Source organism: Megalobrama amblycephala, linkage group LG2 (assembly GCF_018812025.1).
Source record: "Megalobrama amblycephala isolate DHTTF-2021 linkage group LG2, ASM1881202v1, whole genome shotgun sequence".
NCBI classification, from domain to species: Eukaryota; Metazoa; Chordata; class Actinopteri; order Cypriniformes; family Xenocyprididae; genus Megalobrama; species Megalobrama amblycephala.
In genome coordinates, this window is record NC_063045.1 from 20208362 (window position 1) to 20232375 (window position 24014).

At 39.0% G+C, this 24014-nt stretch overlaps 1 protein-coding gene across 1 annotated transcript; it reads left to right on the forward strand.

Annotated features, from left to right (window-relative positions):
* The first annotated feature begins 5246 nt into the window (after window positions 1-5246).
* Window positions 5247-14415, forward strand: fstl3 (follistatin-like 3 (secreted glycoprotein)). The gene is made up of 5 exons (XM_048165604.1): window positions 5247-5566; window positions 6429-6614; window positions 12090-12305; window positions 12673-12900; window positions 12993-14415. The coding sequence occupies exons 1-5, from the start codon at window positions 5491-5493 to the stop codon at window positions 13025-13027; spliced, it is 741 nt and encodes a 246-aa protein (XP_048021561.1). The 5' UTR covers window positions 5247-5490; the 3' UTR covers window positions 13028-14415.
* Window positions 14416-24014: the final 9599 nt, after the last annotated feature.

Here is a 24014-nt window from a genome sequence, read left to right on the forward strand (position 1 = left end):
TTTCCTTATGAATTTGATTCATACACCATTCTATAGACCTGTATGGACCTATGGCTGTTGGAGAAAATATAAAACGAAATATACAAATGAAAATGATACATAAAAATGAGCAATACAATAAACTATATCTGAGTAAAAAAAAAAATCACCCTAAGGTAGCTACAAAATAAATGTCAAATTAACGGGTGCGGGTAAATAAGCGTGATCTGCTGTGACGTCACAATCCTGTTACATTGTGGTCTATGGATCTCCCTGAATTGTACATAATGGCTGTTTCTCAATTCCAAGAATGGACTTGCGTTCTCATGGAGACCGGCCTTGCCAGGCTACTTTGGAAGAACGAACTCTGAAAGAGGACGCAAGGACACAAAGGGTATCCTTGTGAGAATTGAGATGTGCTGCGATCTTGCTGAAAGGATTAGTTCACTTCTGAATGAAAATTTCCTGAAAATGTACTCACCCTCATTTCATCCAAGATGTCCATGTCTTTCTTTCTTCAGTCGAAAAGAAATTAAGGTTTTTGAGGAAAACATTCTAGGATTCTTCTCCATATAGTGGACTTCAGTGGGGTATAATGGGTTGAAGGTCCAAATTGCAGTTTCAGTGCAGCTTCAAAGGACTCTACGCGATCCCAGACAAGGAATAAGGGTCTTATCTAGTGAAACGATTGGTCATTTTCTAAAAAAATAAAAATGTATATACTTTTTAATCACAAATGCTCATCTTGCACTAGCTCTGCGAGGTGGAAGTAGGTGGAAGTACTGATTCAGTGTCTACAAAGCGAATGTGCAAAGATTAAGCCAAACGATTTTGAAGTTTAGAATTAGATGATGTTTTTCACCCTACCACGGTACTTCCGCCTACGTCACGCGTGACCTTTCAACGTAATGCATGGCGCGTTCCAGAGCAGTGCAAGACAAGCATTTGTGGTTAAAAAGTATATACATTTTTTTTTTTTTTAAAAGATCGTTTCGCTAGACAAGACCCTTATTCCTCGCCTGGGATCGCATAGAGCCCTTTGAAGCTGCACTGAAACTGCAATTTGGAACTTGCACCCAGTGAACCCCACTGAAGTCCAAACTCATATTATTTCAAATATATATGTTGCAAACTCGTATTTCTTACCATGTTATTGCCGTAATTATAAATACTGTAGCGCAAATAGTTTTACCATTTACTACACTTTTTTTAGTTTTTTTAGCTAACCTTAAAATGTCGCAACTGACCAATCAGAATCAAGCATTTCAGAGAGCCCTGTAATAATTATTCATGAGTGTTAGATGAATGATAGAAAATTAAGCAAATAGTTTCTGTAGATCCAAACCATGTGAGAAAGTCCTTGAGCAAGTGCTTCCTTTAGGCCACCCACCTCAAGGTCAGCATTGTCTCTGGAAATTATTGTACATCAACAGAACACCCCCATTTTTATAAACACAGATATAGACAGTTCATATGATACTTTCATTTTCTTCTCCCCCTCATAGATCAAAGACCCTCCATTGAGGATAAAGACATATGGAAAGACCTGAAAAATATTAGCTGGCATGCAATATCATACCACAGCGATGGGTGTGCCAATGCAGAAAGCATGCCAGTGCATGACTATGGGAGTTTACATCAGAGCCCAAGTTGCCAATATGAACCATGTGTTCCACTCTCAAGGAACTCCTTGACTTGAGCACAACATCTTAATGAGCTCCATGCTCAGCGGACGGTGGTTTTCCACATGACTGAATGGCCCATAGACACACTAAGTCTCATCTATTTAGCGGTCATGGCACTGATTTTCAAACCACATTTTAATGGAAGTCACGTGCTGATAAGTGACAGTCCATGGATGCTCCTGCCAGGCCCCTCTTCTTGTCCCGTTTGGTAGCCACAGCATTGTTTATCTCCATTTATTTGGCGACATGTGTCTCTTATCAGTTATTTAAACTGTATAATAGCTAAAATAAAATCTTGCAAACAGACTTCTGCAAAACAAAACTGACAATTTACTGCCTCTTCAGTTGAATCACACAGGTTGCTGAATTAGATTTGCTGAATTTCAGAGCATCAGCAGAGACAAGAAACATAATTTTGATTACGTATCAAAGTACCTTTGTTGTATAGATCAAAATTGCCAGTTCTAATAGTCTGCACTCTTACAATAAATTATTTGGGAACATTTTTTATTATCCAACATTAAGATTTGAATTTTGAATTTGTTTATTTAACATGTATGGATTTGGCAAATGCTTTTAGCAACTCACAGTGCTTTTTTTTTTTTTTTTTAGCAATAAAAGCATTCCTGAGAGCTGAACTTATGGTCTTACCTTTGTTAGCGGCATGCAGAATATGAATCCATAAAGTAAAAAATATTGCAGGTTACATATAAAAGTGCTTACCTTTTATTATTTTGCAGGTCATTTAAATAGTCCTGCGGATAAGTTTTGTACAAATATTACATATCGCAGTATGGGCAACATTGTAGTATTGCAATTCAAATTATAGTCAGGTGACAACATAGTGACGTGACGAGGAGCCAAGTATGGTATCCTATACTCGGAATTTGTGCTCTACGTGTTAACCATCCAAGTACACACACACAGCAGTGAGAATTGAACACACACACACACCATAAACACACACCCGGAGCATTGACGGGAGTGATTTGGGCTTAGGTGCCTTGCTTAAAGGCACCTCATTTGTGGGTAATGAGAGTGGAAGAGAGCGTTGTTCATTCACTCCCCCACCTACATTTCCTGCCGGTACTGAGACTCGAACCTCTGACCTTTGAGTTACAAGTCCCACTCTCTAACCATTTGCCCCCTGCCAACTGCAAACTACACAACTGTGTTACAGGCTGCTGTGTATAATCCAAGGAACAAGGAGTGGGACATGGAATGACTGACTATAAGACTTTTAATTACCATGAAGAGTGAGAGCATACATCAAACAACTAACATAACAATTATTACTGGACAAGGAACTAAGGAAAACTCAGGGCGTAAATACAAAGAGAGTAATCAATGAAACAGTGAACAGGTGTGAAACACAAATTAGAAACCAAGGTAACTAATAAGGACAGTGAACATTAGCAAACAGGATCAGAATGAAAAATTAAAACAAAACAGAATGAGACCGAGACCGTTAGTCCAACTTAGGAGTGAGGGGGCTTTGTAGGAGGATGAGGGCCTGGCACTAGGTAGGATGCAGGAGGATATGATGGCGGGAGAAATCAAGGAGGAGATGAAGGCAGGAGGAGCCAGGTGGAGACCCTGAGCACAGGACCATGGCGGAGTCAAGGAAAGGAGGAGCCATGGTGGAGACTTGGCAGGTGGATTCAGGGGGATGACAGACTGAGACGGAGCTGATGGATCTGGAGACCTAGGCAGAGCCGTAGTGATAAGCTGCCAAGTCTGGGTGCCAGGGGACTGAGGTGGAGCCAGTGGGACTGAGGACCAAGGCAGAGCCAGAGGGAAGGCGGCATTGATGGAGCCAAAGGAGGGGAGGGATGAAGCGCAGCTGAAGGCCCAGAAGTCCATGGCGCATGCAGAGCGATGTCTGACCAAGGTGGAACAGGAGAGACAAGGGAGCCCAGTGGATCCACCAAGGACGATGGTCCCTGGTGAAGCCGAGGGAAGGAGGAGCCAAGGTGGAGCCAACTGGTTGACGAGCGGAGGTGGAATGAGGGGCTTAGCAGCTGGAGGCAATGCCAGGGGATTCTCTTGCCAAGGTGAGAATCTTGGCAAGAGAAGACTCAAGGCAAATCCACGCAGTAGAGTGGAGTCAGAAGAGGAGCTGAGGGACTGAAAACAGTTGAGGCGGGGCCAAGGAACTGGCTGTTATAGGCAGAGGAGGTGGGAGAGGGAGGATGGGCTGAATCTTTGGAGACAGAGGAGACTCGGAGCTGGGTGGGACCAGCGGAGACACAGGAGACTTGGAGCTGGGTGGGACCAGCGGACATGGGAGACTACAGGGATAATCCTCTTCAAAATCCTCATAATATTTTACAGAGGTCAGCTGCAACTCAGCCTCAGCGGTGGGAGTGTGGGCAGGGTTCAATTCCATTCCCTCAAACTCCACGAGCATGCCCACTGGAAAGGTTGGTGTTGCCGGCTCATGCACCTGGTCAGAATTTTCATTGAGTGCGGGCTCCAGGGCAATGATTGCCACAGGCATCCACTCTGGTGCTAAAATCGTGGCAGGCTCGGGCTCTGGCATAGGCTCCGTGCAGTGAGTGGGAGGTGGCTGGCTGGGCTTAGGATCCAGAGCGGGGCTGGTGATATCCTCTTTGGCGTGGCAGATAGTAAACAGCGATCCGTTGTTTACCAGCACCCACTCCAAAAACGTGGCAAATTCCTCTTGGGGACCGTTCATGGGCAGGTGTGCCTCTAACCTGACGCATGACATATTGATGAATGCGGAAATGCAGAGGATAGAGCAAAACGAAACACTGGTCACACATTAAGTCTTTAAATTATTAAATAATTAGGTCTAACAAATTAAGTCTAAAACAAGATTTTTTAAAGTGAAATGTCAGAGGAGCTTGAGTTTGTTGCCCAGCCCTATTTGTTTGAATCATGAGAGGTATCTACTCTCACCTAAGCAGAAATACAGAAACAGAACGAAAAATGAAGCCAAAACAGAAGGAGACCATTGCGCATAGACTGCATTTTGAGACATTTTGCACATTATAAATGTACATTTTTTATTTATTAGTTCTGTTATAAATACTGACGGGGCTAGATGTCACATGGGAAAGTTGTTACAAGGGCTACATCTCAGTAACTATGAGGTTTTGATTTAAACAGCAGTTAGACAAATTGTGTGTTTTCTCTAGCAGTGGTTTTGTATTTTGAGAGACAAGATTAAACTATTTACTTGAGGTAAATTTTAACTAAAAGGTTGATCTTTGTTCTCTGGACAGGGGTATTTTTTTTTTCTATTCAATGATAAGGTTATATTGGTTTATTTAAATATTTATACAATAAAATCTTTTCATGGTGAATAATGTTTAACATATTAAAATTTTTCTATATAGATAGATAGATAGATAGATAGATAGATAGATAGATAGATAGATATTATAAGCCAAACTTTAAGATATGTTGAATTTTTAAAATGTAAACCTACCTTAAGAAATGTGCATAGACTTATATGCATATATATATTTGCCATTAAAGATATCATGGTAAATTTCTTGGTTAACTGAGTTCAGACGGACTGAGATGAAGTGTGGGAGTTTTTCAGCCTCATATCCGAGAACTGACTCAAGTACACAACGGCATCAGTAACGTAACTGGTTGGAATTATCGCCCATCCCAGAAGCATAATTTACTCGGGCAAAATATTTATACAGAGGCGGACCAAAATCATTTACAACAAGTCCATTCACGAAACCGAGTGGAAACAACCCATGTTAAAGGCTCTGTAGACTTCTTGTCAGTCTATACTTGTAAGGAAAGGCGCTGGTTCAAACATCTGTGTAAAGTATTCAGCAGCATCATGAATTCTTTGGCTGTTCTACACTGTGTGATACTTATTTCAGTTTGTGAAATACTTGGAGAACACCGAACGAACGGTAAGTGAAAAATAATGTATTTTACGATATTTCGCTTTTCATGATAGTTTTTTCAGAAGTTTAGATGTCAATGCACAATAATATTAACACGTTTTGTTATACTACATTTGTAAGAAGAAGACTTTTAAATGTGTTTTAAAGAAAACACTAACGTTAATCTATAACAAATAATGATATTACAAAAACTTTTAGTTAAATTTCACAGCGATCGCGCAGCTGTTGCTATGGCTACCTCGTTACGCAAAGGGCGATTTCTGTTCGCGAGTGAAACTTACAATCTTTTGTGATTACTGAAATATTTGAAAACACTGTCGAAAAATATATAGCCTATAGTTGATGTAAAAACAATACATGCTTTTAAGACCGCCAACCTTTTTCTTTGACATCTTTTATGGGTACATTATACATAATAATTTATTTATTGCATTTTTTGCACACTTTATTAAACTTAAATGGGTGACAACAACCAGCCATGTATTCGGAAACTACATTTGAGCTATAAAATGGAAATATATGTTTTATTTATCCTGAAAAAAGAACTGTAGTTGAATAATAGCCTGTTTACTAAGTCTCAGAGAATATATATATATATATATATATATATATATATATATATATATATATATATATATATATACTTGTGACATACAAGATATTTCACATATGAAATATTTTATTGGGCAATAATATGACACATCTGAGATCATTTTTATTTTAGGCATAAACATACTTTTCAATCTCTCATGTGCAAATGAGAAGGAACAGAGAAAGTACATCTCTTAAAGCTGATATAAGGGTTGTATTGTTGCCATTGTCCCTGGGATGGATTATATATGTTTTCATTCTGTGTTTGTGTGTCTAGCGGGAATGTGCTGGCTGCAGCAGGGTCCGGAGCACCGCTGTGACATGGTGCTCATGAGGGGCGTGAGCAGGGAAGAGTGCTGTGCGGCCGGCCGTCTGGACACTGCCTGGTCCAATACCAGTCTGCCCATCAATGAAGTCAGCCTGCTGGGATTCCTGGGAATAGTTTCCTGTAAGCCGTGCAAAGGTACAGACTCGTATTTACCCTCCGTTCTAAGATCTCAGCAGGTAGACTGGGTTGTCCCGCTGTGTAATGTTCCAACTTGTTGATATCAGTGAGGGACTGGTTACTACCATTTTAAGCCTTCTACACACATAACATTCCTTGTTTGTAAATTAGGGCTGAAACCATTTTTGTTGTGGAGAAAAAATCTAGTACTGTAGGCCAAATCTTGGTTTGGAGAGTTTTCTTTGCAAATGCAATTCTTCAGCAAGTTTAAAAAGCATGGATCTACACCAGATGTTTTGTTAACTTTCTCCGGCTGTTGTGGAAAGCGTTCACTACTGGTAGCTTTGGCCAGGTACGTAGGTTCATATAAGGGCTCCAAACCTCTACTATCATCAGGCATTTTAAATACAGAGTGTTATCACTGGAGTAAACAAGTTAGCTGACATTGTAATTTTAATGAATTTTACTCAGCCCATCAAGCCCATAATTGTGCTCAAAATTGTAGTTTTGTGCTTTTTAGTCCATATCTATTAGCTTTGAGGTCATCTGTATGATAGTGTACTATTAAAATTCACTTTTAGCAGGTAGGCGCATTTAAAATTTACAGTCATCTTCCAGAAAAACAGACCAAAAACTGATGACTCATCCTGCACTCATTTATTTCATCCAATCAAATGCTCTCTAGAATGAGACTGTCCTTTCCACTAAAGGTGCGGTAACATTAGCAAAATTTTATGGGCAAAAAAGGTCCATTGCCTTTTGTCAATAGTGTAGTGATGTATGAAGCACAGCTCACACAGAAGTTGCTTTCAAACCAAACCAAGCACCTTGGTTGACCAACTTGAACCCATTGCGAAATCTATGAGGAAATCTGAACCTTAAAGGGTTAGTTCACCCAAAGATGAAAATTCTGTCATTAATTACTCACCCTCATATCATTCCAAACCCATAAGACTTTCGTTCATCTTCTGAACACAAATGAAGAACTTTTCTGTCCCTCAAACAGCTACATTAGCGAACATAAGCAGAAGCTCAACCGAAACTGCTTCACGTGCGAGAACAAACCTCTTCCGGAAGCTCAAACATGCTGCATAACACATGAGAATGAGCCTCATTGGTTACACAGCACGTTTGAGCTTCCGTAAGAGGTTTGTTCTCATGTGTCATTCATGTTCAGTTGAGCTTCTGCTTATGTTCGCTGAATAATGTTTATATGTGAGTAAGTTAAATCTGTTCATCATTAGCCGCTTTTCCACTGCAGGAACGTTCCCCAGGGACTAGGGACTTCGGGGTGGTACTCTGTGTATTTCGACCGCAGGGACCAAGGTCTAAATGAAGTTCCGGGTAAAAAATTCTCCTGCTTTTTCAAATTTCAGGAACTTTTGGGCTTGAGCTTGGGCGCTGAACATTTTTATTGATTGACTCCACGCAGAATTTTATTTCAACCCCCATTTTTAAAAGTCTGTTGCGTTACGTGCAGTAAGAGTTGTTTACTAGTAGAATCAACAATGAAGTTTAAAAATTACGACCGATGGACCGACAACGAGGTTCAGGCTTTATTAAGCTTATATACGGAGGACGAAATCCAGCGGAAACTGGAAAGTTGCGTGTAGTCCTACGTCACCGGACTAATCTTTATGGTACTTTAGACCGTGTTACACTGTAAAAAAAATCCTGTTGTTTCTACGGAAAAATACCGGCAGCTGTGGTTACCAGAACAATACTGTAAAAATGACATCCAACCGTAAACATACTTACGGAGTTACATGTGAATTTTACATTTTAAATATGTATATTTAACATTGGATTTCAGTAATTTCATTAACTGATATAATGTTAATTTACCAACCTAATGAAGTACTAATATCTGTTTTGTATCTTTATAATACACTGACAGTCACCAAACACAGTGGTGATAAGAGTCACATGATGAATCGAAGTTCATCAAAAGCAGCTTTTCCACAAGCTGAGAAGGACAACACTAACATATAGAAGGTGCACACAGTGTCATTCACACACACACTAAACACCATCATGGTAACATGCATGAAATTTTAAAAATGCAATAAACATTAATTTAACAACATTAGATGTAACATAAAACCCTAATGTACATAACTGATTAGAAAAAAATGAGAAAAACTAAGAAGAAATAGAGTTATTTCAACAAAAATATATCAAATGTGAAGTGTCACGCAGGGAATTGTGGGAATGTCAATTTACGGTTTTTCACTGTAAATTTTACAATGAATTGTTATTTTTCACTTTCAAAAACTGTGAATTTAACGGTATTTTACCGTAAAATTACATTAAATGTACCGTTAGATCTATTACAGTTATTCACCGTATATAGTACGGAAACTTTCTGTAAACCAATTAACAGTTTTTCACCGCAGCATTTTTACAGTCTTTTACTGTTAAAATCACGGTAATTTTTTTACAGTGTACAGCTACAGGTCTGGGGGAAAGAAGTTCCTGGGAAAAAAAATTCCTGGGGCAAATTGTTCTAGTGGAAAGGTGGCTATAAAAAGCAGAAAATTTGGACTAAAACACTCAATTCATATGGATTAGCTTTCCGATCTCTTTATGAACTTTTTGAAGCGTCAAAATGATAGTTATGTAGCTGTCTATGGAGGGACAAAAATCTCTCAGATTTCACCAAAAAGATCTTCATTTGTGTTCCGAAGATGAACGAAACTCTTACGGGTTTGAAACAACATGAGGGTGAGTAAACGATGACAGAATTTTCATTTTTGGGTGAACTAACACTTTAATACAACCTACTATCGATTAGCAATATTGAAATGGCTGGATTTTGCGCACAAAAAATCACAGAACAATGGTAAATTTTAGAGTACCTTAATACGACCTTCTGATTAGCAGTAGCAAGTAGCAACTTGTGGCTCATGACCGTGACACTTGGCTATTTCAAAAAATGATCTCTATTGACTATTTGTCATTATGCATTAAATAAATAAATTGTTTGACTCAATAGCAGATATTCTCCCGCCCCTTCTCTCCTCCCTCTCTCAGCATTCACTCTTTCCCAATGCTTATTGGAAACCAGACTTGTTTTGCCTTTGCCTCTCGGAGAAGACTGAATTCTAGCACACCGCAAAGAAAAATGTGTGCCACATGCTGGAGAGGTCTGGTCCTCATAATCCTCAAACACAATCAGCATCATTAGACACTTGGGGGGAAGAAACACTGGAAGTGAAAGTCTGTTATATTGTTTGTTCCATGGCGTTTGCTTTCCATTATCATAAAACTATATGGACTAGCGGACCCTACTGTGTGACCTCCCCAGCGTGTTCTCAATGTCAAATGCTTCAAAGCATTCCTGGAAGCTCAACTCACGCTTAGCGTCTGTCCGGCGCATTTCCTTACATTTGTTTTTCGGGGGCAGACATGGCAGTTCGTAAATCATGTGTGACTGCCTGCGGATCTTGAGGAAACATAACAGGGTTATGCTGGGATTTCCAGTGGAGGTGGAGGTATCTGATTCGGTCTTGAGTGATTTAGTTGGCTTCACAGGGAAGGGGAGCAACAGGATATTAAAGGACTTGCAGGAATGGGAACCAGAAGCTGAATCCATTTCAAAGTGTTTCTGATTTGCTTTGTTTGCTCTGGCTTTACAGATGAATGGAGAAGAATGGACAATTATTGAAAAACATGTCAATGGATGACTCTGTAGAACTTTTCACACTTTAAATAGTTAACTCTGGGTCATTCTAAACCCCAGGTTAACGGAGTCCTCCTATGTTATCCTGCTTCATGTTTCACACTGATCATATTTTACAATTAATACTGCATTTATAAGCTGACGTTTCACACTGTACATTCCAAAACCCTGCTGTGTCAGCGTAATCGATTGGATGAACACCACATGCGACCTGCTCTGACATTTCGCTTCCTCATATTACACATCACCGACTGCACTATCAAGTTGTTTTCTGAACAGACTTTCGGACTATAAAGTCAAGAATAAAACGGTCTCCAATTGACACGTTTTCCATCGCTGTTTGACATTTTTCCCATCAAACACTGAAACGATGTGTTTTTGTGACTGTCCAAAGCATGTGAATATGAGGCATGGGATTGGTTGCCAGTTGCTAAGCGTCCAATCATAACATTCTAACACTGCATCATTTCATACTACAAACATTTGGCACAGTGATTTGGGGTTAACAGTGCAAAAGCAATGCTAAAAGTGCTTCATAGACCCGGCTGTGTAAAAGGCGGTGATAAACACACTTCTCTCTTGTGAAGTACAGTGTGAAAAGCCCTATTCACTTAGAACTTGCAATTAATTTCAAAAGAGTTTGATGTTAGCATGTTGTTAAGCTAACAGCGTAATACGTTAAATGTGCAAAAAATAAAAATAATAGTAAAATAATAAAAAATGTTAATTACACTGAACTACACTGTAAAAATTATTTCATTGTGAAGTAAATACTACAAAAAACAAATGTAATTTTTACATGAAAAATTTAGTTCAGGCAAGAATTAGAAGCAAATTCTATATTAGTACTCAATTTAAGCTTGTAGAAATAAAGTGTAAATATCAACATTATAAAATTAAGTAAAACTACTCAACTTTTCTGATACTTTTCTGCCCATCATGCACTGGGCCTTGAATAATTAATGAGGTCAATTTTTCACTGTTTTCCAGCTGTATTTACACTGTTTTAGCATTGCTTTTGTGGTTATGTTTAGTAACTTGCCATTTTATGACATTTGGAGTTCATTTTCTGCTCAAAATGGCACATTCACACACACAAAAAAAAAACGATCCATCGAATGTTACCGTCATTGTGTATTGTGTACCAAGTATTGAGGGCTCTGTGTTCAGGTACCACATTATACTTCTAAAATGTAGATATGGTATCTACACAATATTTATTGTATTATTTATATGATATCTATGAGGAAAGCTTACACCTTAAATGTATGTTGTTTGAATAAAATGTATTACAAAGAAAACTTCAACTAAGTAGAAATTACTCAACCTGTTAGCCTACTGGCAATGTTAAAATTACTTATTTTCTTTGTTAATTTTACTTAACTTAGTCAAGTAGAGTTTACTTAATTCCATATGTAAAATAGACTTAAATATGTGTGCAAAAACTTGCATAAGTCAATTTTATCAGTGATAGACTCTTGTATAAAAAATACTATAAATCATAATAAATTTATAAGCGTTACTTAAGTAAAATTTACGAACAAAGAGTCAATAAAATTTACTGGGAATTCCTAAGTAAACTTAACTTAGACATTTCTAATTAAAGCTACTAATAATTATGTTTGGCAAATGTATGTATGGCAAATTTCTGTAAATTTACTAGCCTTTTCTGAGTGAAAATTGTTTCCAAGCTTTTTTTCAAGTCCTACTCCAAAAAAATTTTTCAGTGTACTTTATTAACACTTTTCAATATTGCAATATTAATTACTTATAATCAGCCTTTTCCCCATTTTTTCCATCTTCTCTTACAGAGAACTGTGAAGGGGTCAACTGTGGCCCTGGAAAGGTGTGCAGGATGAAGTCTGGACGTCCCCAGTGCGTGTGCTCTCCGGACTGTTCCAACATCTCCACTAAACATGCCGTGTGTGGGAGCGATGGGAACTCGTACAAAGACGAGTGCGCACTCCTGATGGCTCGCTGCAGAGGTCACCCTGACCTGGAGATCATGTACCAGGGGGAATGCAAAAGTACGCTGCTGCTCTTCAGGTTCCACATGCAGAGTCCATTATTTTACTAAGATGTTTTGCAGACTGAATAAAAAGCTTCATATTCAGATTATTACTTAGACTGAATAATCATTTTCAGAAAGAAAGTGCATATTTACCATATGTATTCTGAAATATTTCCAACCAGACCGTTGTTAAAAAATTAGTGTGCTTAATTGTATTGAATGTGCACTTCCAGTGTACTTTTTTTTTTACAAACTGTACTTTTAGATAATATAATATTAATGAAGTGAAAGGCCACTTAACTGTACTTAAGATGAAGTACACTGTCATGACTTAGTCACTTGCATGTCAAAGTATGCTACATGGGACTAAATATATTTTTCAGAATCCTGCTCTAATGTCGTATGTCCTGGTACACATACCTGTGTGACGGACCAGACCAACAGCGCCCACTGTGTCATGTGCCGCACTGCGCCCTGCCCAATGCCCATGGTCACTGAGCAAATCATCTGCGGCAACGATAACATTACCTACCCAAGCGCCTGCCACCTGCGCAGGGCTACCTGCTTTTTGGGTCGATCCATAGGGGTTCGCCACTATGGGCACTGCAGAAGTACGTTTTTACACACCTGAAATTGCTTGAAGGTTTTGAAATATCCAAATTATACTTGTTGAACTCATTTTAACTTATGTTCTGTCTTACAGGTAATGAAGGAAGTGAAGAAAATTCACTCTTCTGAGGATGTCAAGAGAAGTTCCGCTCCATGTACATATTATGATGGCACATAAGACGTGAGAGAACCTGTTTGAAACCATATAGTCTCACAACACGGTCCTCTGTACCAAAGAACCACTACTAGTATTTTATACGCATGCAATTCATACTTAAAGGAAATGTGTGGTTTTAACAGGAGAATTGAACTGATGAATTGACAGTGTGTATATTGTAAATATACTACAAGCTACTATTTATTGGTGAAAAGTAAGGAAGTCAGTGTTATTTATGTGTTAACACATTTAAGACACCATATATACGTACTTTAGCTGCCTTTATCAAGGTATTTATTGTGGGTTTTGCTTCAGTTTTCTTGTACATGTCAGAACTGCATGATTACTAAATACAATTTTTTTTTTTTTTTTTTTTTTACAAAGAGCTATTTCTTGCCAGTGAAGTACTTTAGAAAATTTCTCTAACATTTTATGTTTAATATTATTTTTTGTTTTAAATATTTTATATTATTCTATATGTTTTATTTAAATTATATTATCTATTAATTCCCATGATTTTCCAGACCTGGAAATGATCATTTTAAAACATTTTCTAAGATCGTGGAAACCCTGACATGGAGAAAAACAGCATTGTCGGCCATCTTTTTGATAGCTTTACTTTAAACAAAGCACACAGAATAGTTACCAGCAAAAAAGATGACCAAAAACCACTGAATTATCTTCTTGAACATTCCTAAGTACAGCTTTCCCAAAAATGTGCCTCTCTGCAAAATCTATGTGGACACACGGTTGAAATTCTTATGGACATGGGAGACTACTTACTCACTGAGATAAAGTGTTATGCGTGTAGTGTTTGTATTCAGAGGGATTACTCAGCCAAAACAGCTACACTTCCAGGCCACGTTCCACTGACGCGAAGACCAAACTGAGCCACCCACCAAGCAATGAAATTACCAGCTACAGTCTTATGGCAGCAGTTTTTACGAGGACGCTGGGACAGTCAAAGAATGTACAGTACATTCTACTGTTTTAATGGTTTTCACATTGCCGGATTGTGTTTTTGTCATTTTGTGTGTGGGTTTTATGGTCACTTGACTTTGTTGTATACTTAAATGGTCATAAGGAGAAATTCAATGACTAGAAGTTTTGTTTGGTTCCCAGTAAATCGTATGGTGTTGTGAAAAAGAGATAGACAGATTGGCGATATTTGTGTAAATCATCATTGTACAAGTTTGTTCCATGTGTATCCTGTCAGAAGAGAACTTTCTTGTACCTTCTTGTAAATAGAGACCTTTTGCAGTATCTGAATATGTACTGTAAAATCCAGTTTATTCAATTGCATATTTTTGTATTGTTTACTTACATTTTTTATTAAAACACAAAATTAATGTTGTGTTAATATGATTCTCATGATTCTTGATCAGGTTATTTTAGTATCGAGAAACTATTTTATTTTTTATTCATTCGTTTTTGTTTTTATATTTTTCATTTTAATTTTAGTTAAACTTTTAGTAATTTTGTTACGTATTGTTAAGTTTTTTTTTCCCTGTAAAAGTTTACCTATGTAGTTTTTATGAATTTTTATTGAAGTTTTAGTTATTTATGGATGCTTGTTTCCACCTCGGAATAAAATAATTGTGACTATTTATCTCACAATTCTGACTTTTTTCTCGCAACTGCGAGTTTGCATCTTAGCTCGCAATTCTGACATTATAACTCACAATTGCGAGTTTATATCACGCAATTCTGAGAAACAAAGAATTGTGAGATATAAACTCGCAATTGCGAGAAAAAAGTTAGAATTGTGTGAAAAAAAGTCACAATTACCTTTTTTATTAAGTGGCAGAAACACGCCTCTATAGTTATTTTAGTAATATTTTTATTTCAAGCAACAATTTTTTTTTTTTTTTTTTATGGGTTTAGTTTTCATTTTAACTATAATAACCATGTTCTTGAAGGTTTATATTTAAGATTTTGGGAGCCCAGTTCATGTGGTTCCACTTGAGATATTTAACTATACAAACAAAATAATTTGACATTAGATAAATAATGATAATACAATGTAATTAGTAAAAAATATACATTTTGGAATTTATAATATAGAAAAAATATATATATTTCATAATGAAATTGTTAATATTTACATTTTTTTCTGGGTGTCAGGACATTGCAGGCCCCTAGTGGCCCTTGAATTGATCTCTTGTCATCCTCACTCAGTTGTGGTATTGTGCAAAATACTAAAAAAACAAACAGTAGTTCTTAATCCAAAGAATTTACTCTCAATAGTCTTTCTAAGAATTTAAAATTCTAGCTTTTTCCCCATTATATAACATGGACTTAAAAGGATGAGCTGTCTATGAGGTGGACCCTTAAATAACAGTGACAGTAGTGAGAAATATAGGGGTTATTGACTCATTTTCCTGTCTGAAAAAGCTCACTTGTTTTTCCCCCTCTTTAAGAGGCTCTCCTGAATCCTGACTGCACTCCGCATCTGGTTTAACTTTGAGAGATGTTTATATTCTGATCCAGGGCTCTTTTATTACATTGGAACTGGAATTAATTGTTTGCTCTAACAGGCCATAACAATTCCATAAAAATGTTTGTAATGCATTGTTTCGACGTCTTGCTTTTCTCCTTTTCTGTTTGTCAAGAATGTTCCACAGTAATCCTGAAAGCAATTTACAGGCCTGATTTAATTTTCTTGTTATGACAGAAGGAGGTCATCAGGTGATCAGCCTCTGAATTATGTTTTGCTTTCTGTCCAAATAAGAAACAAAGTGCTGTTTGTTTGGGTATTCAAGTAAAGCCACACTGTACACCACACACAAGTAAGGTGATCTTGTTATGTCTATCTTAGACATTTTGCCACATCCTGAAATTAATTCATAGCTGATGTGACGTTTTTATTCAAAATTCCACCAGAGAATCACCACTTGTGCGTCATTAGTGTTGTCATAGAAATTATGAGTGGCGCCCCTAATTTGTTCATGGTGTGTCGTTACAGGCCGGTTTACTGATTCAAAATGTTCAGGAAGTGCAATCCAGTGGGGTATCAAAGCATTAGTAATTATGTGTAGCGTGACACACTCAGTGCAGTAAAGTTAAGTGCAGTATGTTGTCAGGATTGCAGTCTTCACTTCCTGGACAGGACGTAACCTAAGGAAAGACAACTTAAAGCAGATTTTGATTGCTTTACACCGTGTCCTAACCAGATGCGATGAGATAAGCACACTAGCGAAAAGCATTTTGTCTATCCAAACCAGAGGCGACAAGGCTACAAGCAAAGGCTTCAGATATACAAAGACGGTGCTCTTATATTACATTTGAATGGGAGAAAGTGCAACAAGTTCAACAGTCAGGTTCCGGAAGTAAAAACATTCATTTTCTCCATAGCGAAACTGATTTTTAATGATAACTTAGAAACCTTTTTTGACAGCCCCACTTTGAGCCAGGAGGTTGTTAATCAATGGTATATGCTTCTGTTGTGAGCCTGTATTCTCCCGTTGGATTATCAAGTAAAGACTTGTTTAACTATTATCTTCCTCGTTGTGTGTTTGATACACCAGCAGTACCATAACACTAGTGAGACATCTATGTATATATATCTATGCTCCATACGCTCTCGAAATGCATACATTTTTAATACAAATACATTTTTATATAGTATATGCATATTTTTTAATAAACATATACTGTTGTTCACAATGTTTCATGGGATTGTAGTTGTTTCCCCTCACCAAAGTACAGTCTTGTACCTTTGTATTTTTTGTCCGATTTTCAAATACTATTTTGCTTCAAATCAAAGTTTGTAATGTTATGATTCATCCTGGTTCATGGCTTATAATGCATTAACAACATTTTTTTGTTTTGTTTTTTTATGGGAAAAATGAATGTAAAAGATACTTCCGGAACCAACACCACAAAAGTGGGCGGGCACTGTTATGGCGGAATAAGTCCCACCATCTAAATAAAAGAGCCAATCGCCAATTGATAAAGTCATCGCATCACTGCAGCTGCCATTAGAAGCTCCGGTTGCTATAGATCTTATGTGCCAGAGAAACAAGCGCACAGCCATCTTTAGAATTTTGTGTGTGAACTTCCATTTTTGCAGTAGCTCTGTATATTTCTATGGCATCGCTGTCGAAGAACAATTAGCTGAAGTGGATTTACTTACTGTAGAGTTATCATGAGCAGTATAATGTTTGAAGCAGTTGTCATAACAAATGTCAGTAGATCGGGAAGATTTTAAAATGGGCGGTTCATTCATAAATCTGTAAGATCTTACCTTCATGCTGTTGAAATACAAACCAGAAGACAGAATGAGTACAGCCCTGAAAGGGGCGGGGCTACATAAGGTCTGTAGAAACAGTCATCACTGCATCTGAATATGACTTCCATACTATATAGTAGACGAAAAACAGTATGTGATCTGAGTAGTATGTGCAAATTCATAGTATTCATAAAACACTTGGTGAAAAATACCCGGATGACCTGCTACTTCCTGTGAGATTCTGAAGTGCGCATTCGATGGACAGTTTAATATCCCATGAGGCCAGAGAAGAGGATTGCACAGCTGCTGTATGTCCGAATTTCACACAGTCATACTAAAGAACATACATTTTTAAGTCGCGAAGTAAGTTTCAAACCTAATGTAGTATGTAATTTTGGACACAGCATCAGTGTCCTGAAACTGGGAGTGCAGTCTTAGCACACTGACTGGTTTAGCTTGTAATGCTATTTGAGCATAAGAAACAATATTTATGGGACAGTTCATTTCAGATTTTGTTGCTGAACAGACTTTCCTTGAAAGATGTGGCAAAATTAATCAAAAATCACAGCCAATCAGAAGAGTGTGCGACCGGCCTCTCTCTGCAAGTGCACTGCTGTCTCACACTCACAAAGCAACTGATATGTACATAATCAAATTAATAAAAATCAAACCATTTTAGCATTACAATCTGTATCACGGAATACACTTGTTTGTTCACAGAGTTTACTGTTTGTAATGTGACTGACCGCCCCTTAACATGGAAAACATGTTGCAGTGTCGCAGTGCTAGAAAACTTCACATTTCCTTGAGCATCAAATGTGTACTAATGACTTTCTTTCTTCTGTGGAACACAAACACAAACATCTCCTTTGGTGTTTCATGCATGAAAGAAAGTCATATGGGTTTGGAATGACATGGAGGTGAAAGAATAGTCAGAATTGACATTTGTGGCTGAGCTATTCCTGTAATTGATAAAACCACTAGCTAAAGGTTAACAGGTGCAAACAATTGCATTTTGCTTTGAGGCAAATAGATTAAGACAACAGTATGCATCGGAAGTTATGCACTATATACCTCTAAATGTCCCGGTTGAGTGCGATGTACAGCAAACCCAACAGAGATGGTATCTTTCTCGCTGTGTGGTCTAAAACTTCAGTAAGATTTGACTTTGAGACTTCAGGACTTGGCACAATGATTCTGTTTCACTTAACAAATTACATCTCAAATTAAAATATCACTTGCATTAAAACCTTTTTATCCTGAGATGTCATAGAGACTTTACTTTAATAAATTAGGTCTTATTTTTTCTCAAAATAATTCTTGATAAATTGGTGATTTTTGTTTTGGAAAAGTAATGGAGCATAATAATTTTCATTTCAACATTGCAAAAAAAAAAAAAAAAAAAAAAGATTTAATGAGTCCTGAAATACTCATTTTGTTCTCATCTGCACATATGGGGTCCATTTTCTCTCAAATTCAGCCCTAGAGTTGGCTTATGATACATGAGCTGTCTACAGGACAGGCCCCCTGAGTTGACATCTACAACTGTTGTGCATGAGAACCACAAAAACATCCAGATCCATTTCCTCTTATCTGGACCATCAAAGTCATTACTGGTCTGAAGCAACTATATTGTTTTTAATGCGCTGAGGCCTGACCAAGTCCAATTGACTAATCTGGACTGGTTAATACCTTCCAACAGGCTGATAACAATCTAACTTCACCATAGCCTTGTGCCACCAACGATGGATGTTTACAGCAGCAACAAGGTACTAACTATAAATACATCAACTCTGCAGAACACAAAAGGAGATGTTTAGCGCAAAGTCAAAGCTTCCATTCACTGAAAGTCTATGATCCTGAGTGTGACTTTTTTGTCACACTAACATACAATCAGATATTATTCAGGGATGCAAACAGGTAAGGGGGAAAAAAGGTGGGAACATTGCGTAGGGCAGGGGGCATGCTGCGCATGGAATGTTTTTTTAAAGATATTTGCTTAACATGCTCATTTGTAGTTATTTAAAAAAAAAAATTAAATTTATTTTTATTACCTTTTATGTCCAAAACTGTAATTTTTCATGAAAAAAAAGCATATTGTTGCAGCATTTTACCAAAATCAACATTGGGTCATGTTATAAAAGATGAAGTGATATGCACGCTATTTAAAACGGTATTGTCTGATTAGACGGCAATACTGCGCTAAACTGCAAACTGTTTGCCCTCTCTCTTCACCGTTACCACATCTCAGACATCTTAACCACCTTAATATTAATCACCACATCTTAAATACAAAAAAAAATTACCCTTTATAGACATAATTTTTAAAGTAAAGAGTAAAGGAAGCACTGTACAGTACTTGAAACAACCAGTTCTTTATTTACCCTTGTAAGTTCACAAGTACCCTTGTAAGACCCCACCCCCCATAAAACACTTTCTCATTGGATCTATGCAAATCCCATGTGACCTATTTTGATCTCAAAAAGGTGAGTTGTCACTGAAAGGTGAGTTTGCATCTATGATTATTCCAATTTTTTTTGCTAGCAAGTGTTGACAAAGTCATCAAGTCTCATGCCATTTAGATGAAGATTTAGATTTAGATTTTTTATTTTATTTTTTTTTTTTTTTTATTTCATCAAAAGTCATTTCGGGTCGTCACAGACCTCAACAGCGCATAAGGGTAAAGTAGTCTTATTGAAAATATTGCTTAGTTTGGGTTACCATTTACTTTCATTGTATGTATAAGACCAATCAGAACATTCTGTTATAACTCCTTTTGTGTTTCTTGGAAGAAAGAAAGTTGGGTTTCGAAAGACACAAGGATGACACAGAATAGGAACCCGGTGTGTTTCTTCACCTCGTGTGAAGCAATGTTCCCAGCTGGTGTGGATAGCTCACATTCACAGTATATTACCATTCTGTCTGATACATGACGCCTGCAAATGGGTGTTGATGACGGATTCCAGTTGTTCAAACCTAAACTAGCACATGACTCAGGAACCTAAGAAGTTCCAGTCTGATGTTTTGGCCGAGGGAAGAGTGTTTTTCCTGCTCTGTCTTTCACATTATCTGGACATGCTCAAAAACAGGTGCCCATGAAATCTCAACAGCTTACTCTAAACAGATGACTCAAATGTGAACGGTAGTTCTACACTGGAAAAAAGGTTCATAAAAATAAGGTCCAATACTGTGTTATTATGAAGGAATTTTCTGTATTGATTTTTCACAGGTGTTTTCACTGTATTTTGAAATACACATTGTATTGTGTTGTGTTTTAGGGTTAAAGGAAATGTCCATAAACTTATCCTAGTAGAAAATTACCAGATTTTTTTCTACAGATTTTTTTTTCTTACAGTCCAGGTTTATATGCTACTAATAGAGCTCTTAGGCCAGAGAACAAGTTTCGGATTCCTGATTTTCCCAAATAATACTAATATTAGTGTTTTTAACTGGAAAAATTAAGTGTGTTCACAAACAGTTGTTTATGGGGAACTATAGGCCTAACCATAATTCCCTTTCAAGGGAACTCGTGCTGCGTAGTCGCTATGGGAACACCTCTGCGTGATGTCGTCATGAAGCACGTATGAAATCTGTCCAATCAGGAGACGGTACGTCATAGGCGGGTGACGTCACTGACCAGGAACCTGCCGAGCCCTCTTCGAGGAGGGTGGCTCGGTTCGCGCTCCCCAGGGCTCGGGCCCCGCTTCTGCTGAGGCAGGGCGGCGTCTCATGTCCTGGGGTTCGCAGATGGATGTAGCAGCGGGGTTAGAGTTGGGCCCAGCCTTATCTCTGCCCTCACCTGCTGCATCCGGTGTGTCAATTCGGAGGCAGGAAGCACACGTTGCGGTTTCTTCCACTCCGGTTGACACTGTCACACTAATGGGGTCTAGTTCTGAGGAGTTGGATGTTGTTAGTGTGACAACGGGAGAGACCGAAGACTCGCCACTTCCCTCTCCCGTGAGCGAGGAGCTCATGGAGGTGCTTACTCGCGCTGTTGCCAAGCTTAACATTGACTGGCCAGCCGAGAAGCAAGAGCAGCAGACCCGAAGTAAACTTGATGAACGCTTCCTACCATCAAGGTCTGCTCAGCCTCCACGTCGCTGCAGTCACTCACTGTCAAACAGTTTAAGAGACTGTTAGGTCTTATGGCAGCAGCTTTTGGCCTGCTGAACATGAGGCCACTACAGTGGTGGCTCAAAACCAAGGGGTTCTCACCGAGGGGGAATTTTTTTCGTATGATCAGAGTCACACGGCGATGCTTACGTGCTCTAGACATTTGGAAGCAACCTTGGTTTCTGTCCCAGGGACATGTGTTGGGGGCTATCAGTCGTCGTGTCATGCTAACGATGGATGCATCCCTCACGGGCTGGGGGGCGATCATGAGTGGTCGCTCGACTCAGGGTCTGTGGCAGGGCCATCATCTTTTGTGGCACATAAATTGCCTGGAGATGATGGCGGTATTTCTAGCTCTGAAATACTTCCTTCCAGACCTCAGGGATCATCATGTGTTAGTTCGATCAGACAACACAGCAGTGATCTCTTTTATAAAAAATTATCAGGGGGGTCTGAGATCACGCCCACTTTACAAGTTGGTGAATCAGATCCTCTGTGGTCCCAAGGGAAACTACTCTCCCTCAGAGCAGTTTACATCCCAGAGTACCTGAATGTGGGAGCAGACATCCTGTCAAGGCAGGTGCTGAAGCCCGGGGAATGGAGATTTGAAGCTCTTATGGGAGAACTACGGCGAAGCCCAAGTGGATCTGTTTGCGTCTCGAGAGACGACTCACTGTCCACTGTGGTTCTCAATGTCAAGCCCAGCACCTCTTGGGCTGGATGCTATGGTACAGCCGTGGCCGAGGCTACCGCTGTATGCATTTCCCCCGATTGCACTGCTCCCAGAAGTTCTGGAGAGAGTAAGCCGAGACGGGGCCCGTCTGTTATTAGTAGCCCCGTTCTGGCCGGCCCCAGTATGGTTCTCGGACCTGGTATCCCTTTTCCACGGGTCTCCGATGGAGATTCCGATCAGGAGGGACCTTCTCTCTCAGGCAGGCGGTCTGATATTGCACCCCCACCCGGAGTTATGGATGCTGTGGGCGTGGCCTCTGAGGGGGCACAGCTCATAGATTCCGGTCTCTCAACTGAGGCTGTTGAGACCATACTCCAGTCCAGGGCTCCCTCCACAAGGAAACTGTATGCCTTGAAGTGGAGATTATTCACTTCTTGGTGTGAAAATCACCAGTGGGATCCTGTTAACTGCCCAGTCAACGGAGTTCTGGATTTCCTGCAGGAAAGATTTTCTTCAGGGTTATCCCCCTCCACATTAAAAGGTGTACGTGGCGGCCTTAGCTGCTTACCACACTCCTTTCAGTGGAGTATCTCTGGGGAGACACCCACATATATCTCGTTTCCTTCGTGGCACTTTGAGGCTCAGACCTGCAGTACGTATGAGAGTACCGGCTTGGAATTTGGCCATGGTATTACAAGGCCTGTCTGTGGCACCCTTCGAGCCCCTCGAAGAGGTGCCAGAGAAGTTTCTAACACTTAAAACAGTTTCTATTAACTATTTCGTCTCTCAGGAGAACTGGAGACATTCAAGCCCTGTCGATTTCTCCTTCGTGCTTAGAATTTGCGCCTGGGAATGTAAAAGCATTTTTACATCTCAGGATAGGGTACATCCCTAAGGTCCTCACTAATCCTGTGAGACCTATTGTGCTGCAGGCATTCTGTCCGCCTCCGTTTGCGTCACTGGACCAGGAAAAGCTTAATCTGCTGTGCCCAGTTCGAGCACTGGATGCTTATGTCCACAGAGCTGCCATGTGGAGAAAATGTGATCAACTATTTGTGTGTTTTGGAGCACCAAGAAAAGGTCTCCCAGCGTCCAAGCAGAGAATGAGCAAGTGGGTGGTTGAGGCCATCTCACTTGCTTATGAGTCAGTTGGACAGCCTTCACCATTGGCTGTTAGGGCTCACTCTACGAGGAGTATGGCTGCTTCCAAGGCTTTTATTTCTGGGGTTTCCCTATCTGACATTTGTGATGCGGCAGGATGGTCATCATCACATACTTTCATGAGGTTCTATGAACTAGACTTCGGCTCCACTCCAGGGGCGCAGGTGCTTCTGTAACGTGTGCGCCTCGGCTACACACGTACGGTCACTTGCTCATATGGTGAAGTTGGTATTGTCGTTCCCATAGCGACTACGCAGCGCAAGTTCCTTTGAAAGGGAACATCTCGGTTATGTATATAACCTTAGTTCCCTGAATAGGGAACTGATTGGACAGATTTCATACGTGCTTCATGATGACATCACGCAGAGGCGTTCCCATAGCGACTATAGCGACTACGCAGCGTCTCGTTCCCTATTCAGGGAACTAAGGTTATATACATAACTGAGACGTTTATCAACATCCATGATTTATCGCACTAAATAACAATGAACGTACACTATCATTCAAAAGTGTGGGGTCAGTAATATATTTTTTAAATTGATCGAAAGTGACAGTAAAGACAAAAAATGTAACAACAAAAATTATATTTCAAATAAATGCTGTTCTTTTAATCTTTCTTGTCATCAAAGAATCTAGAAAAAACTGCATTGGTTTCCTCAAAAATATTAAGCAGCACAACTGTTTTCAACATTGATTACCAAATTATTTCTGAAGGATCATGTGGAGTAATGATGCTGAAAATTCAGCTTTGCATCACCGAAATAACCAACCAATAAATAAA